Source organism: Peromyscus maniculatus, chromosome 19 (genome assembly GCF_049852395.1).
Source record: "Peromyscus maniculatus bairdii isolate BWxNUB_F1_BW_parent chromosome 19, HU_Pman_BW_mat_3.1, whole genome shotgun sequence".
Taxonomy (NCBI): domain Eukaryota; kingdom Metazoa; phylum Chordata; class Mammalia; order Rodentia; family Cricetidae; genus Peromyscus; species Peromyscus maniculatus.
Genome location: NC_134870.1, coordinates 34782323 through 34799686, shown reverse-complemented (window position 1 = coordinate 34799686; position 17364 = coordinate 34782323). Strand labels below are relative to the sequence as shown.

General features: G+C 38.9%; 1 protein-coding gene across 3 annotated transcripts in view; it reads right to left on the bottom strand.

The window, feature by feature from the left end:
- Stk32a (serine/threonine kinase 32A) overlaps nucleotides 1-17364 on the bottom strand; it is a 119604-nt gene that overhangs the window by 55266 nt on the left and 46974 nt on the right. For all 3 annotated transcript variants that reach the window (XM_076555180.1, XM_076555179.1, XM_076555181.1), the window contains exon 5: nucleotides 6404-6577. In XM_076555180.1, the coding sequence (XP_076411295.1) occupies nucleotides 6404-6577 (174 nt within the window). The remainder of the gene's footprint in view (nucleotides 1-6403; nucleotides 6578-17364) is intronic.

Genomic DNA, 17364 nt, shown 5'->3' with positions numbered 1-17364 from the left:
GTGGCACAGTATACTTCTTCAGGAGAAAAGTGGCAGAGAGACATTATGGGGATCCCCCCCTTCATGATTTCCACCTCTTGTTATGTCCTTGAGTAAACAAGTTGTCACTGTTTTGAGATTACTGGGACTATTGGGATTATGTTATAGAATATTATATATTGTTATTTGAAGATATAACTGCTGTCCTACTAGTCAGCTCACTCTAGAGTCTAGGTGTTCTTCTTAAATTTGACAAAGCAAGCTGTCACAAATCCTGCAGCTTCAAGAGGAATGAATTCTACTAACTTCCTGTCTGAGCTTATCTGGCCTAACCTTAAAGAAACCTCAGTTACACTATGTCCACATTCCAAGCCAAGGAAACTGGGAGCTAATAAATGTGGGCTAAATCAATGGCTCATTTCCTACGAAGGATATCAAAGGTGTCACAGAATCTCTTCTCCTATAGCCAAACAGTAGGATTTTGTGGAGCAAATTAAGATTTACTTCAGAAAATATCATCCATTGTAAATTTACCTTGTACAATTGTCACGTGTGCTTGCTGTTCTCATTCATATGTTTACGTGTGTTTACACTAAATTACCCGGTGACCCTCTACTTCGATTTCTGTGCGGAATGTTAGTGATTAAACATGGGTAAAACAATCTCTATCCACAAGTAATTACATGCAGGAGAGAGAGAAAGCATTATACGAATAACATCGTGCCTCAAAAGCCACAAGTAGAAGCCTAACCATGACCACTGGGCAGATGTAACGGAGTAGGAGTGATGGTGGCCTAGCCTGTGACAGATTCAAAACCTCTTATAACCTTTATAATGCGTGCTCCCAAATGTAAAAGCCTTTCTTATCTGTAAACCATTTTTCGTGATCAACTGTTATCAGTGCTACAACAGAGGAGTGAACTCCCTCACCACCAGAGCCTCGGCTCTGCAACGCTGTCTGGTAACCACAGGCTTTGAAGATATCCTTGAGTATTTAGGCTAGAGTCATTGTTCCCAAGGTTTTTTTTTTTTTTTTTAATTTCATTGTCGAGGTACTGCTTCTGAGAAGGATGATAGGAGTTTCTGAAAAGTTGCTCATCGGTCTGAAGGGTTGACAAGTGAGGATTAATTCTTATCTGCACCTTGATTCAGAGTGAAGCTGGCTGCCTTTATTACTCCCTCCGCCCTCTCACTATAACAAAGAAGACAAAGGTAATAAGTGAAAGCACAATCCCGTGTTCTTCTTGATAATCAAAACTTTTCTATTATTCCCTGTTCAATGTTTCCATTATTGATGGGAGATAACATTTCACAATTTTCTCTGTTGTGCTGTGATTATTTATATGAATTGCCTAATAGGATTTTTACCTCATTCCTATAGGAATTTGGAAAATGGTGAATTATAACTTCATTAGAGTGAGTTTTTGTTTTGTTTTTTTACGATGAGGAAAATACAATCAACCATCTACTCTAATCTGAGATGACTTACTGTTAACTGTCTTATATAGCTCATCTCCATAGCCTAAATTTATAATTGAGTCTTCTCTAATGTCTGACAGAAGAATGACTACCAATTCCTTCTTGGCCTGCAATAATTAGTTTCCATCAGATTATTCATTGGCGGGACTGTGGCATTCTAATCAAATACTGTTCTCCTCACAGGAAGTATAATGAATTTAGGTTCTCTTATTTTTAATAGAAGCAAATAATCACTCTGTTCTCACTTTAAAGCCTTCACTTACTGACTTAATATAAATAAGGGGGTGTTAAAATAGGATCTTCCACACTTTAAAAACTAAAGCCAGTTTTCAATTTGTGAGCACAGGAAAACATTTGAATTTCTTGACTAACAAGAAACTTGTCTAATTATATTAATCAAAACTAAGATTATTATGCAACTTCTCCTTTATCAAAGAAAGCTCTGGAAATTGATGAAAATTGGCTCAATATTTTGCATATTATGGGAACTTTAAAAATTCAAGTCTATGGATTAAAAAATTCTATCAATAAATTAAGACAAAGACTCATTTATATCCCATGTGAAGTTTATGACAAAGAAAGTAGGTGCAATGTTTTAGAAAAATAAGACACACATCTGTTGGCAGGGACATCAATGTAAAAACATAATTAAAACAGAGCCCATTCTGTATTTCTTCAGATAGAATGAGCTCTCTCTCTCTCTCTCTCTCTCTCTCTCTCTCTCTCTCTCTCTCTCTCTCTCTCTCTCTCTCTCTCTCCTTCCCTCCCTCCCTCCCTCCCTCCCACCCTCCCTCTCTTTATTTCTGTGTGTCTGTGTACTAGTTTTATGTCAACTGGACACAAGCTAGAGTCATGAGATAGGAGGGAGACTCAATTGAGAAAACGCCTTCATAAGATTGGGCTCCTGGCAAGTCTGTAGTGCATTTTCTTAATTAGTGATTGAAGAGGGAGGGCCTGGCTCACTATGGGTGGGCCACGCCTGGACTGGCGGTCCTGGCTTCTATAAGTAAGCAGACTGAGTAAGCCATGTGGAGCAAACCAGTAAGCAGCGCCTCTCCATGGCCTCTGCATCAGCTCCTGCCTCCTCCAGGTTCCTGCCCTGTTTAAGTTGTTGTCTTGACTTCTTTGGATGATGAACTGTGATGTGGAAATGTAAGCCAATTAAACCCTTTCCTCTCCAACTTGCTTTTGGTCATGGTGCTTCATCACAGCAACAGTAACCTGAACTAAGACGGTGTGGTCATGCAGAGGGAGAGATTATGGACTCATGGATACATGTACTTGTTGAGGTTAACAGGTTGAAATTAGGCAACTTCGTCAATTACTCTTCACCTGATGTTTTGAGACAGAGTCTCTCACTGAACCTGGAACTGAACAATTCAGTTGGGAAAGCTTGTCAATGACGTCCAGGGATCACCAGTCCCCAGTCATTGAGATTCTAGATGTCTGCATTTCTTACTTGAGTGCTGGTGATCCAAACTTATATCCTTATCCTTTTGTAGCAAGCATTCTCCTGACTGAGCCATCTCCCCGGCCCCTGAATAAAGACTCTCATTTATTCGGTCCCTGTTACATGGTCTAGGTCTGATTGCTGCTTTGTCCATTTAAACCTCTTTTGAATCCTCTGAGTTCTTAGAACACTGTCTCCTTATCAAACACCTTCTCTCATGTACTCCAGCTTTCCTCATCAGTTTAGCTTCTGGTTTTAGATCATCCTTTGACCTGGTGGCTTCAGTGTGCCATCTTGGCCTGTGCAGCTGGAATATGGGTACTTGTGAACTGGTGGCCATGCTCACCTTACTCTGCACTCTCCTCAGGCTCCAGCGACACTCAACTTCATGGGACGCAGTGTGGTCAAGAGCTCTGCATTTCCTCAATTTGATGCTTCAGCTATACTATCACAGTTTACTTTCGTTTGTTTTTTCGAGACAGGGTTTCTCTGTGTAGTTTTGGTGCCTTTCCTGGATCTCGCTCTGTAGACTAGGCTGTCCTCGAACTCACAAAGACCTGCCTGCCTCTGCCTCCCGAGTGCTGGGATTAAAGGTGTGTGCCACCACCGCCTGAACAAGAGCCATAAGTTTTTTAAACTGGAGTTCCAGCTGTAAAATGGGGATAGCGATGCCACCAACCTCCTGTAACTAGAGGAAGACTGAGTGGTAATTCTCAAGTTCTGAGAAGAGTCCCTGGACTGGAAGCCACTGGTAAATGGTGGACTGACCTTATTCTTGTTCCATGCACATTCACTGAGTACTTAAGGTCATTTTGAATCATCTACTGTCCAGAGGCAACACATGGGTTGACTCTAAACAAAGAAGGTCTGTATTTTAGCTGCTGTTCCATGTAATTGGTTACTGCACACTTGGACAAATCTATGATGCTTCATCTATTCTTTTTCATTCACACATTTTATGCCTTGGAATTCAGAATGTGAGTTTTACAGTAGTATTCTAAGCAGCTGAAAGATGATTTATTCTGTCGTCTTAGCATCAATCAAATGGAGCATTTATTTTACTGATTCTTTTGAAGGAAGCTATAGTTTTTTGAAGAGTTATATTTTTAATTTGAATGTATTCCATGAAAAAGTCCATGTTATATATCACTAAACACCCTGGGAAGAGCTAAACCACCAGAATGGGAAATATGTGCTGTAATAAATGAAGAAGGGGATTTTATAATGAGATTCCCAGCACTCAGAAGCCCAAATTGTTTCTGAATTCATCTCTCAACTTTACACCCCACATAATCCCATTCTCAGAACAACGCTATTACTGTCTATCATTTAAATTCCTTAGACAGTGGGATATCCCTTAATTAACCATGTATCTGGCTTTTAAAGCCATTTTAAAGATGATAACACACTTAATTGATATCTGGCATTTTAATAGTTAAAAGCCTAATTATTGGACAATTAAAGTGTCTATTTGGCCCATTGTCATGAAAGAACTTTAACACTGGCAATATGTCTTCAACTTACTAGAACATGTAAGAGTTTAGTCAGCATCTATTCCTTCATAGTTTTTCTAAATACTGGCAAGGCAATGGGAAGCTAAGCAGACGTGGCTTCACTCCTGGAGTAGAAGGGCACAAATGAACTAAGCAGCTGCATATCAAAAAGTGTCAGAGCTTTCAGAAGTGCAAAATGCTCTGATGGTCTATAAACTACAATGCATTGGAGGTGAGTGGGGCCCACAAGCAGCAGACACACACTTGCATTTTTCTGTGACCCCCAAAGGACAGCATCTTAGTTTGTTTCAATGCTGCATCCTGAATGTCCAGATTTCTGTCACTCATTTCTATGTGAGAAGACGTTTAGCACAAACTGGCCCTCTGAGAGGGGACAGAAGTAAATACTGTGTGAGTATAAAAAGCTAGGAACAGGAAGTTCATCCCTCATGTGTCACATGATTTCAATGGCCCAAATTAGATGAGACTAGTGAGGTGTGAGGGAAGAAGAGAAAGAAAACAGACACCAGCTGGGAGATATCTCCTTCCGGGTTCTAGGTGAATTTCTAGCCTGGATTCCTCTTGGAATAAAGCTCTTCCCAGAAAAAGCTGCCAAGAGCCAGCAAGCCTGCTCTTCAAAATAAGATCTTCAATTACCCACCAAATACCAGGTGTGCAAATTGCCTTCTGAAGTCCTGTGTGATTAACTGGTCAGTTTTCCATTGAACTATGACTTAAAGAGCACATTTCCAGTACAAATAGCCTCTCCAAAGATGGAAAATTAAACAGTTACTTAAGTCTACCCACTTAAAGCCAGAAAAGAAAAAAAGGATTAGTTCCTGTGCCTACAAATTGTGGTAGTACCTGTTCATCCACAGTCTCAGAGCTGATCCAGAAAAGTTGCAGACAAATATGCTATCCAACTCAGGATATACTAAATGAGACACAACTGTACTAAAATCTCAGTCAGTTCTTCAAAGATTAGAGAGGACAGTCGTGAGGTTATTGGCATTGGATTTTAATCTAATGATGTGTAATCGATGTTTGTATTTCACATGTGTATTTAGTACTTTCAGTATAACATGGCTCGCTCTCTCTCACTTAGGGTTGGAGAGATTCAGTTTTAGATCCTGACAGGGCCAACAGTTAGAAAATCTTTGACCCACTTTCTTTTTCGGTACAATGGGGACACTATAATTAAATGGGAAGTCCTTGTTGATGCTTAAAAATTTAAAACACTAATAGAATGTTTCCGAGTGCCCAGCACAAAGTAAGCCTCAGGAAAAGTAATGGATGTGATGATGATTTGATTATTAATAAACCTAGGTGATAATTTCATATTTATAAATCAGCGTTTTCTCATCTTTAATACAGGTCTAACAGCAACTCTGATCTTTGTCCAGGTTATTTTAGTGATAAATGATATATAGTATATGAAATCATTCTTAAAGCTACTAATTTTTTTATAATTGTAATGTATCCCTTCCTGTCTACTTGGATGTATCCCCTTATCACCCTTTATTTATTTTCTTAAAACAAATTCTTTAAGTGTAGGAGACTCCTTGTTTTTGTTGCTCCTGTTAGGAGACTCCTGTTGTTTTTGTTAGTTCTGGGGGACTTAATACAGTTGTCATGACAGGAAGACATTAAGCCAAGTTTTCTCCTATGAGGAATTTCTTTCTTATCTTGCCCTCTGCATGTTTCCACCTCTATTTGAATTAATTAATTTAATATTGAAGCTCTCACCTGTCACCATTCCTTCTCTTTATATACACATAGTTATAACCAAGTACCAATAGATATTGATAGTGATGTTTAGTCTTGTCACATACTGTGACCTTGGGCTAATTAAACTTTATATGTCAGTCACCCACAGGGGCAACGACCAACCCCCAAGGGCTGCTGCGATAACTAAATGAACATTAAATGCAGTGATAAACAAAGATTTGTTCAATTCAGCTTCTTATCAAGCCCATGGATGGTCTTCTTGGACTTGACTGACCTGTGAATGATACGCTGGCTCTGTAGGTAGTCTAGGGCCATGGCCAGCTCACAGATGAAGAGCTTCACTGTGTCTTCCTGAAAGTGGACATTCTGCTGAAGGTGATAACGCAGGTCCCCACCAAGTAGCAGGTCCACCACCATGAACATGTCTTCCTCATCTTGGAAGGAATACCTGGAACAACATTAGGAATATAAGTATCAGGGCTGGAGAGATGACTCAATGGACAAAGTGCTTGCATGTCATCCTGAGGATGTGAGTTTGAATCCCCAGCTCCTGGATAGAACCATGGCATGGTGGCTAGTGTGAGAAACCCTGCACTGGGAGCCAGACACAGGAGCTGATCCAAGGTTGGAGGCAGATCTCTCAGGCCAGCCCATGTTGCCAAAATAATGAGCTTCAGGTTTATTAAGACAATCTGTCTCAAAAGTAAGGTAAAGAAGCAATTGAGGAAGGCATTGTCAACCTTGGCCTCCATGAGATAGTACATCTGCCTGCACACATGAACACACATGCAAAACACACACCTTTTTTTTTTTTTAAATAAACACCAACTACACTTATAGGATAGAGTACTATCCTGTAAGTGTAGAGGCAAGCTCTAGTAGACTATTGCCATGCTCCCATTTCTTACCAAGAAATTAGGGAATAGTAAGTTTAAGTGATCTCCACCAAGTAATAATCCTAACAAATGATACAGCCAAGGGTTCTCCAGGGACAAAATGAGATGTGAAAGAGAATAATATCACATCATGAAGCACAAACAAAAGAGAGAACTCTGTGGATAGGGTACAGTCAGAACAATAGGTATGATGGAAAAGCCTGAGTCTGGGGAAGAATGCATGGGTCAATTCTATGACAGGAACTTATTCACCAATCTATAGACATTGGGGATCACTGGCAAGTGTGATGCCAGCTGTATGGCCAGATACCAGCTCTCCACTTGAAGGAGCATGGTGATGAGGACTGGGAGACAGAGTGAGACATAACCAGCACCACATGGGCCCCTGTTGAATACAGCAGAGATATGGGGATTTGGTTATATGCACAGAGCCTTGGTAAAGACGTTCTTCTCCAGCGGGGATTTGTCTTGTGCCCATGGCTCAGGCATGATTTATTGTCACAATGAAGTTCTCTAAATCAATACTGCTTTGATGTGTTTCTGTTTCCCTAATGTCACTGAGATCATATTTTGAAGTTTTATTTGCATTTAAAAACTAAGTGTCTGCAAGCAGTACCTAAGGAACCATATAAATTCTCGGTGATGAATTCTCTGCTCAGGAGTAACTGTAGAACACCAATGTCAGGACAAATACTAAAAAGTGGGGTGGGGGAAATTTACAAACAATAAGGAATGAGAATTTCAACACAGCATTAATCTGAAGGAGGTGATAGACTAATGAAGACTGATAGTCCCTGATGTTTGTTCACTGGCTCAATAAATGAAATTTCATATTCACAGAGAAGATGTCAGAAATTAAGCTCTTGGGGAATTAAGACAAATGAAGGGAATAATTTTTAAAGCTTTGAGATGTGCACACTTGGTATTATCTTTAGGAATTATGTATCCTTTTTATCTCAGTGAGACAAACAGCTGGCTAGCTCTGCTTTAGGTTTAAAAAGGCACCAGGAGAGCTGCTAGGTCTGGACACTTGCATTTGAAATCCTTCCGACTGCACCAATACAAACTATATTCACTCTGTTCTGGAGATCTTTCAGTGAGTCACCCTGGGATAGTTAATATGTAATCACACCCAAGGTCTACTGCACCTCAGGCTGCTCTCAGCAGTGGAACGGAAAATATACTTTCTCATGGCCTGAGTTGCTGATGGAATAAGGATGGTGAGAATGGGAACTGGGTACCAAAAGAAGGGAAAACACGGAGCCAATCATACATATGACTGGAACCCGATGGAAAGTTACCCTGTGGAGCAGACTTATGCTACACTCTGCTCTTGACTGCCTTGCACTCCGAAGTGCCTTGCACTCTCACACCTGCTAACACATCAGGGGCTCTCCTCTCCCATTGTTGCACTAAATTCCAAGTGTAAATGTTCCTTGTACTAAATCTAGTGTGAACAAGCAAACGTTTTTATTAAGGCTTGAGTTAAGAGATTTTAATCCAAAGAAGAAACTGATATGAGTGCCAGTTGTGACAAGTTAACCACAGTGTTCCAACATGTAGGAGATTAATAATCAAAGAGAGAAGAGGCCAAGGCAAGAGGCAACATGCTCCCCTGGCCAGCAGAAATAGAAATTTAGTAAGCTGTGAAGGCAAGTCTGACTGTTAAAAATCATCTTCCTTCTTCAGCTTGTCACATCTGAATCCTCCTTCAGTTTCTTAAGTCTCAAAGGGAAAAGATAAGCATTTAATATTCTGAAAATATTTTATTAAAATATGCAGGCATAACATAATTTAGTGATACACAGAATGTTCGGGTTCTTAATATAATCTTACTTGTAAAAATAAACAGACCTTCCTGGTAACTCAGCATGTGTCACAGAGGCTCATGGCTGGGTTTCTGTAGCCATCGCTTCCTATGCGTGGCATAGTTCTTAGTCAGCTATGCAAATATTAACAAGTCTAGCCCTGATGCACGTGAAATTCACTAGGTCGTATGTTCATTAATACACCCACAGGCCAATCTGATGGAGGCAATTTATCAACTGGAGTTCCCCCTCCGCAGGTGGCTCTAGTTTGTGTCAAATTTACAAAAACCTAACCAGCATGGTGGTATTACACACACAAAACAAAGAAACAAAAACATGTGTCATGTGTATGTGTGTGTGTATACACATTATATGTGTATGTACATATAATGGATATATTTTAAAAGACACAATACATACAAAATAAAAAGGAAATAAACAATGCTGATCCATGCAGTAAGTTTTCTGCCAAAACTTACTTTGTCTAAATGATGGGATTTATGTCATTTTAAATTTTATAGTTTTTATTTTGTATTTTACTTGATTTTGAAATGTAAATAAACACGAGAAAAAATACATTCTTCTACTTGTATCCAGTATTAGTTGCCTCATTGGAAAGAAGAGCTAACAGTGTTGGCTTCTGATGTGTATAATCAAACTAGGAACATTCACCAAATACAAACTCAATGTCCATAGTTCTATACTATACAAATATTCCTTTCTTTAAATTGAATTTTTATACAATCCTGGGAGGTCAGGGTAGCAGAGTGTTGTTGTTTGTTTTTTTTTACACTTTGGCTCTTTTAGGGGGGCCACCACCCAGCTCCTAAATAAATACATACAGAGTCTTATTCTTTCTTATAAATGCCCAGCCTTAGCTTGGCTTGTTCCTAGCCAGTTTTTCTTAACTTTAACTTATGTCTTCTACCGTTTGTCTCTGGGCTTTTCCCATTCTCTTACTTCTATAAATCTTACTCTTATCTCCATGGCTTGCTGTGTAGTTGGATGAATGGCCCCTGATGTCCTCCTCCTTCTCTGGCTAATTCTTCCTCTCCTTCCTGATTTCTCTTTCTGTTAATTCTTTCTGCCTGTCAGACCTGCCTATCCTTTCTCCTGTCTTGCTATTGGCTGTTCAGCTCTTTCTTAGACCATCAGGTATTTTAGACAGGCAAAGTAACACAGCTTCACAGAGTTAAACAAATGCAACATGAACAAAGGTAACATACCTTAAAATAATACCTTACAACAGCAGAGAGAAATAACACTAAAGACCTTTGAAAGAGTTATATGGAAAGTTACTGCTGTAGATACTTCCTAAAATATACATAGACATATGTACCATATATAAAAGGAGTTAAATAGAATCACTCTATAAGAGGGGAAATGCTTTTTGCAAACAACATAGGCTATCAAATAAAATGCCCAGAGATGTGTATAGGGTACCTATTTTCAAGTCATTGGTAAATGTGGTTCCATAGACCCCCACCTCTGATGTATTACAGACTATTGTCATTTTCTCCAAAGCTCAATGGTAAGTTCCTATTGATTAAAAACATTCCAGAAATTTAAGTCATAGGGCATGGAGAAAACAAACTGATACTAACCTGGAAGCTGCATCATTACTGGATAACCTCCATAGTTCTGCAATGGTCTAAGAATTCTACTAGGAGAGAAAAGTTAATCAACAGTATTGATTGTGAAACCTGCAAGCTACAATAGCAAGTACTCTGACATGATAGGCCCAGCAGTACATAGGTGGCATGAATGTTATGGGAGTAACCAACCACTCTATAATTGTATGTAAAGCTTGCTACATAAGACAGAATACATGCCTAATACCATTAACTTGGCACAAACAACATGTCTGACTAGGCCCAAGGCCCTATGTGAGAACCCAATGTTTTTATTCTGCTAAATGGACAAAGTACTAAATTGTCCCCAAGCTCTTGTCTTAATACATACATATTACTGCATCTTTCACCCTCATTAATAAACTTCTTTTTTCATTGGTGCCTTTACCAATGGGGACTCATTCATTCATTAATGAACTTCCTTTTCAGTAGATGGTGATTAAAACAAAACCCCACAACTGGTCAGCATGCATAGAATAAGAAATTGTGGAGTGCTCAGCTCTAAATGAAACATCTATATCACATACTTTCCACAAGTCTCAAGGATCATCATGGAAGAGGGGACATAAAAACTGTGAGAGTTGGGGGTAGTGAATAACTGCAGAAAAACTGTATTTTTTTAGACATGACAGGACTGTTCACACATGAATCACTATCACACTGACTGTGTGCATAAGATCTGTACAAGATCAAGTCAGCTAAAATCTAATCATGGAAAGAGGAGTTCAGGAAGGCCCACCTGTGCCTGAGGAGCCGTTGGCAATTGATAGCTAACTAAGGGAGGGCAACTCAGTTTTCCTGCAGCCTTTGAGCCTCTACCCATGCACATACAACCATCACTAAGTGGACTCAGTGAGTTTGGGGAAAGGAATGGGAAGGCAGTGGAGGAATTAGAGGGGAGGGAACAAAGGGTGGATTTGATCAAAACACATAATATCCATGTATGAAATTCTCAAACTGTTTTTGCAAAGAACCTTTATAGATCCTGTGGGTTTTGTATTCTATAGCTTCCCTGACCAACATCTTTTATATTCTAGCAAAAGTTTTGCTGAAGAAATCCAATCATTTTTGTTACAGTATTTCAACAGGCTGGAGTTTTGCAAATTACATGCATGTCCTGCATCTGATTCACTTCACAAGTCTGTATTTTGTGAAAATTGGTAGACCAATCTAAAGGCTTACTGAAATTCATGTTGCATGGATTGTTTATTTGAGGGGAGTGCAGAGCTACTTTATAGCTGAGTCTGTGCACTTTAATAAATGTGTATATAATCAATGCATCTATCTTGTACTGTTATCTGCTATTAGGCATCATTGCCTAGAGCCTAAAGTTCTTAGAGTGGTAAAATTGAACCCTGTCATTTCTCCTTTATGTTTTAAATGGAGTATTTTAATAAGAAAAATGATTTATTAAACTATTTAGTTATGGGGAGATGTGGTTCAGATAGGAAAGATTAAAACAGGTGCTTAAAAGTGATCTCTCCTTTAGCAATGATTTTCAAAATGATTTGTTTCCTAATAACTTTCAAAAGCAACCAATACAGTTTTCAAAAGTGTCCCAATGAGCTCAAGGGTTTGGTGTTTTCATTCCTGTTGTTATTTGGTGTGTAATGTTCATTCTTGAACTGGGGAGGCATAATCTAGCAACAATACAGACATATGACCAAGTAGGCTTCAATACTTTTATGGTATAAAAACATATTGCTAGCTGTTTTATATAATTTCTACTCCAGACAAATGTGGTTGTTGGAAGTGTTCTCTCTCTCTCTCTCTCTCTCTCTCTCTCTCTCTCTCTCTCTCTCTCTCTCTCTCTCTCTCTCTTTCTCTCTCTCTCTCTCTCTCTCTCCCTCTCTCTGTCTCTGTCTTCTTTCTTTCTTTCTTTCCTTCTCATTTGTTTGTTTGAGTCAAGGTCTCTCTCACTATGTAGTCCTGGCTGGCCTGGAGCTCATTATGTAGACCAGGTTGGCCTCAAACTCATTCAGATCTACCTGCTTCACTTCCTGAGAGTTGGGATTAAAAGTCTGCAAGCTTCCACATTAGCATGTCTATTTGGTGTCATCCTTATTCAGCTCATGCTTAGGAAGCCATGTAGGTGAGAACTCATGGATGCAGCTTCTGACATCTCTAGGAGTCACAATCTCACAGCGAACTCCAGGTTTTGCTGGCTCTTACATCTTTCTGCCCCGTCTTGTTCAGTGATCCCTGAGTCTTAGACACAGGAGTTGTACTGTAGAAGTATCGTTTGAGACTGGCCTATACAACTCTACATTTTGATTGGATGTGTTTTTCTGCAGTGGTCTCTGTTGCAATGAAATTTCATAATACAGACTGAGCAGGTTGTATTTATTTATGCATTGAGAAATACACACACACACACACACACATACACACACACACACACACACACACACACACACACACACACACCAGCACCTAAAGAAAAGAGGCCACAGATTTGAAAGAGAGCAAAATAGGGGGTACATAGGAGGATTTGGGATTTGGAAAGAGGAAAGAGAAAGGAGAAATGGTGTAATATAATCTCAATAAAAAATTAAAAATTAAAAAGTTTCTCTTTTAAAGTGTACGCCACCACACCCAGTTCTTTGTAAATCTCAGGAGCAGTTTGTGGATTTGGGTTTTTTGTTTGGTTTGGTTTTGGGTTTTTTTTTCAACACAGTGTTTCTCTGTGTAACCCAGGCTACCCTGGAACTCTCTGGCTGGCCTCAAACTCTGGGAGATCCCACTGTGTCTGCCTCCCTAAGTGCTAAGATTAAAGGTGTGCACCGCCCCACACACCAGCTTCGGTTCCTGTTTTCTTAAACCATCCAGGACTTTCATAGGGAAAGTCTATAGATTGTTGGAAGTCTGTTGGTTTTTTGTTGTTTTTTTTTTGTTGTTTTTTTTTTTTTTCACTTAGCAGTACAAGCTGGAGAAAAGACCATAAAGAGTTACCTGTCATTTCCTTTACTTATCTGTGACATGCCACAATTTAGGTCCACCACCTTGTTTGTTCAAGCTATCCACTGTGGGAGACCATGAGGGCTGTTTCCAAGCTTTTACTATTGGAGACTAAGGTAACACACTTGTACATATGTAGTGCATGTGTCTTTTTATATTCTACTTAGCATTACCATATATTGCTAGGAGTAGGTTTGCTAGTATTGGGACTCACTATAACAGAGGGCAAAGGCACACATAGTTGCGTTACATTCTATTAAGTTTGTCTTTGAGTGTCTGTGCCAACTCTGAATCCCACCAGGAATATATAATAGTGCAGACTTTGTCACATTCATTTTCTAGGGAAATATTGTTAAATTTCCAGGGATTTTTCAACTTTGGAAAAAATTCATCAGTTCAGCACGCTTTGAAATTTACAAAGCTCTTATTTCTCTGTCTTCTTAGTGCCTTACAGAGTTTACTGATGAAAAATGTAGTTTAAATACCCTCATTAAACCAATGGCCAAATGACATTACCCACTCTTGTGTATTTTCCAGCCACATCACTGAAAGCCATGAACTTGATGAATCAGAGTATAGGCAGATCTTTTAGACAGAATGGAATTAAGAAAACTACTAGATAGTCAAACTTCCAATTTGCGAGATCAATTTTCATGTACATCTCAGAGATATAAAAGCTTGGTCTGAGTTTATCCCAGCTCCACTTTAGTGTCTTGCGATCTCAGGGTTATTTCTATTTCCCTCCTGTGCATTTCCTAAGCACTCAGACACTTGCCTGTGATAGAGCATTTTAGAAACTCAGCAGTGGATGCTTTTCTGAATCATGCTGTATTTCCACAATTTATTCATTGAGCTTGAAGTCCTCACTTGAGGGGAAATTTTGAAGATCCTATGCTTTCTTCATCTCTGTATCCACCAGGAACCCCTGACATATAGTGTGGTGTATCGTGTGTACCTGTTTATTCAATGACATTATACAAATATTTATTGCATATCTATATTCCTGTACAATGTGTTGCAGTTAAAAGAGTGACCCAAAGAATATGGGTTTTCTTTTCTCGTGAAATTAACCATTTTAAAAAAGAAATATTTACACAAATAAGTGGTTAGAAAATTTGACAAGAAATATGAAAGTAAAATACAAAGCACTATGGTAGAAATTAACAGGAGGCCCTAAAATTAATTATAGGGATCATAAAAACCTCACAGAAATTGGACATGAGCCATAAACTGAAGTCTTCATTAAAACATAAAGATATGTAACTTTCACAGTGAAAAACATGGTGTGTAGTTTTTCATTTTAAATCACAGAACAACCTGTAGATTATTTTCCCATGTCCTTATGCCATAGCTGATTGTTCAAAGTATTGACCTTTCTCTGGACAGAACTCTGCATATTTTGTGATCCATAAGCGCATCATACTCACTCTAGAGATCTTGTATATGAAGTCTCTCCAGGGGAAATTTGACTACTATAATTTGTACAGAATCTCCCGAGATGGTTCCCTTAGAGAATGAGATCTGCAGTAAACAGGCAAAAGGGAATAACAGTTCTTGTTCCCCATGTAAATGGAAAAACCAAGACACATGCTCAGATGTTAATGAGAAGCAATTAAATCAGAACATTACACAAAGGGTTAGAAAAAAAAACAAGCATTAGAAATTGATAATTTTTGGGCTCTGTGACAATCACAGACTACTGCATAGAGACCAATCCAACTTGGTGATTCTGGGTCGTTGACAGGATAGTAAATGTCCACTTGTGGTTGGGAATGGATGGGAATGTCTTGGCTGGTATTAGCAGAGTTCAGAAGGCTGAATCAGAGGTGTTGATCTGCCATTCCTTTGTCTCTCTGGCTCAAAAAACAATACATTCCTTACTGAACAAGATGTAAAACTCCAAGAATTCTGTGGCAAAGGAGGGCTTCCCCAGCATAGATACAAGTGTTCTTCCTTTGTCCTTCATGTCCTTCTTTCTGAGTCTCTGTATTCAATACGCCTAACTCCCTTCCAATCAAGTAATGCCTACATCCAAACTGGATCAACATCATCTTCTGCAGAGCTGGGAGCAGCCCAGTGTCCTGTGTTAGCAGGGATGTACTACCTAGCAATATTTCTGACAGTCAAAACTCCTCTAGGCAAGCAAGTAAAGAACCACTCCCCACTTGAGTATTTTAAAGAACAAGTTGTGATTTTATTCCACTAAAATATATTATTTATCATGCTAAAAGACGTCCACATTTTTCAATTAGTTCTTTGACTGTATTTATTTTTAAATGCTTTGTTGAAGGAATGATAACTGAATACGTTACATACATAACATTAAGATGGAATGTAAGTTAATATTGATGGGATCCAGATTGGCCATACACTGGTTTTGTGGCTCTGACCTAGTCTGCCTATTTTTCTAAAGGGACAAAACTAACACATACCACACAGGAACTGACATGATGATAATATGAGATGGTGTCACTTTCCATATGATATAGGAGATTGTATTACTTTCCATATAGATGTTCTTAAGTTTTTCCTAAGAATCTACACCTTTTTTTCTTTTCGAGATGCCTCAAACTTTCAGTTGCCTTGCCTGAGTCTTTCATGTGCTGAAGTGACAAGTCTACACCCCCATCCACAGCAAGAATCTTCTCGAGTCTGAGAATCCTTCGTGATGAAACCCTAATCTCATATGTCTTAAAACATTTTAAAAACTACAAAACTCATATTTTCCATGTGCAATCTATGTAGAAAAATATGAAATTGCTTATTTGATTCACTTTGAATTTATAAACACAAATTTTAAATGGGTACTTAGAAAATACCACTCTAATTTTTAAATTGTACACTTTCACTGATTTCTTAGCTTCTCTCCTTAAAATTTCCACACCCTTCATTCTCAGTTTATGATGCCATGGGGTAAGCAGAAACAATAACATGACCATTACTTCCTCATAGGCCCATTAACAAATCTGCTGCCCCCCCCTGCCGACCAACATATGCTTAATATTTGGTGTTCTGTCCTAGTACAGTGAAAGAAGCATCCTCATTTCTACCTCAGGCTAACCCTTTCACCTGTACCTTCACCTAAGGCTAGTCCATTCACCTTCACCTTCCACATAGGGGATAGCCCATTTATACTTGTCAATCATTTCCCTTCTGCCCTTCCTTGACAATTCTTTTCTGTAACTGTCTTATCATCTTTGACATTCACCCCTATTTATACATATCTCAAAATGTATACTAAATAAAACATGAATTTATAAATAAAAGAAGTATACAAATAAGGTGAAAATATAGAATCTAACAAGTTTATGAATCTCATAGTGACCCGGGATTTTATATAAGTGTATAAAGGAGACTGGAATTTGACCGAATTTGACCAAATACAGTTTATTTGGGGGAGTTGTTTTATGAGTCCCAAATCAATTTACTTTTTTTCAGTTTTTTGAGACAGGATTTCTTTGTGTAGCTTTGAAGTATGTTCTGGAACTCACTCTGTAGACCAGAACTCACAGAGATCCACCTGCCTCTGCCTCCTGAGTACTGGGATTAAAGGCGTGCGCCACCCCCATCCAGCCACAATTTACTTTTTATGGAATAGAAATGATCTCAATTTAAAAAGAAGTTACTTGATAACCTGCAATACTCACTCATTTTAAAATTCATAGAATCTAGGGAACTTACTTATTGTGACCATGATAACAGATACCCCACAGAAAACGTCACATGGCATTTCAAAATATTAAAACCCGCTTCTAGGAACTCAAGAAAGACCAACGTGCCCAGGATCACTTCTGGGCTCAGCTTTGCTCCCTTTGCACAGGAGCAAAGGAATGAGACCCGAAAGAGAGAAAAGAAACCACCATTGTCTGCTCACGACATGGTTATAAATATTGAAAATCTATGGGGAAGTTACTGGGGAAGCTCAGCAGGGCTTGTGGGAAT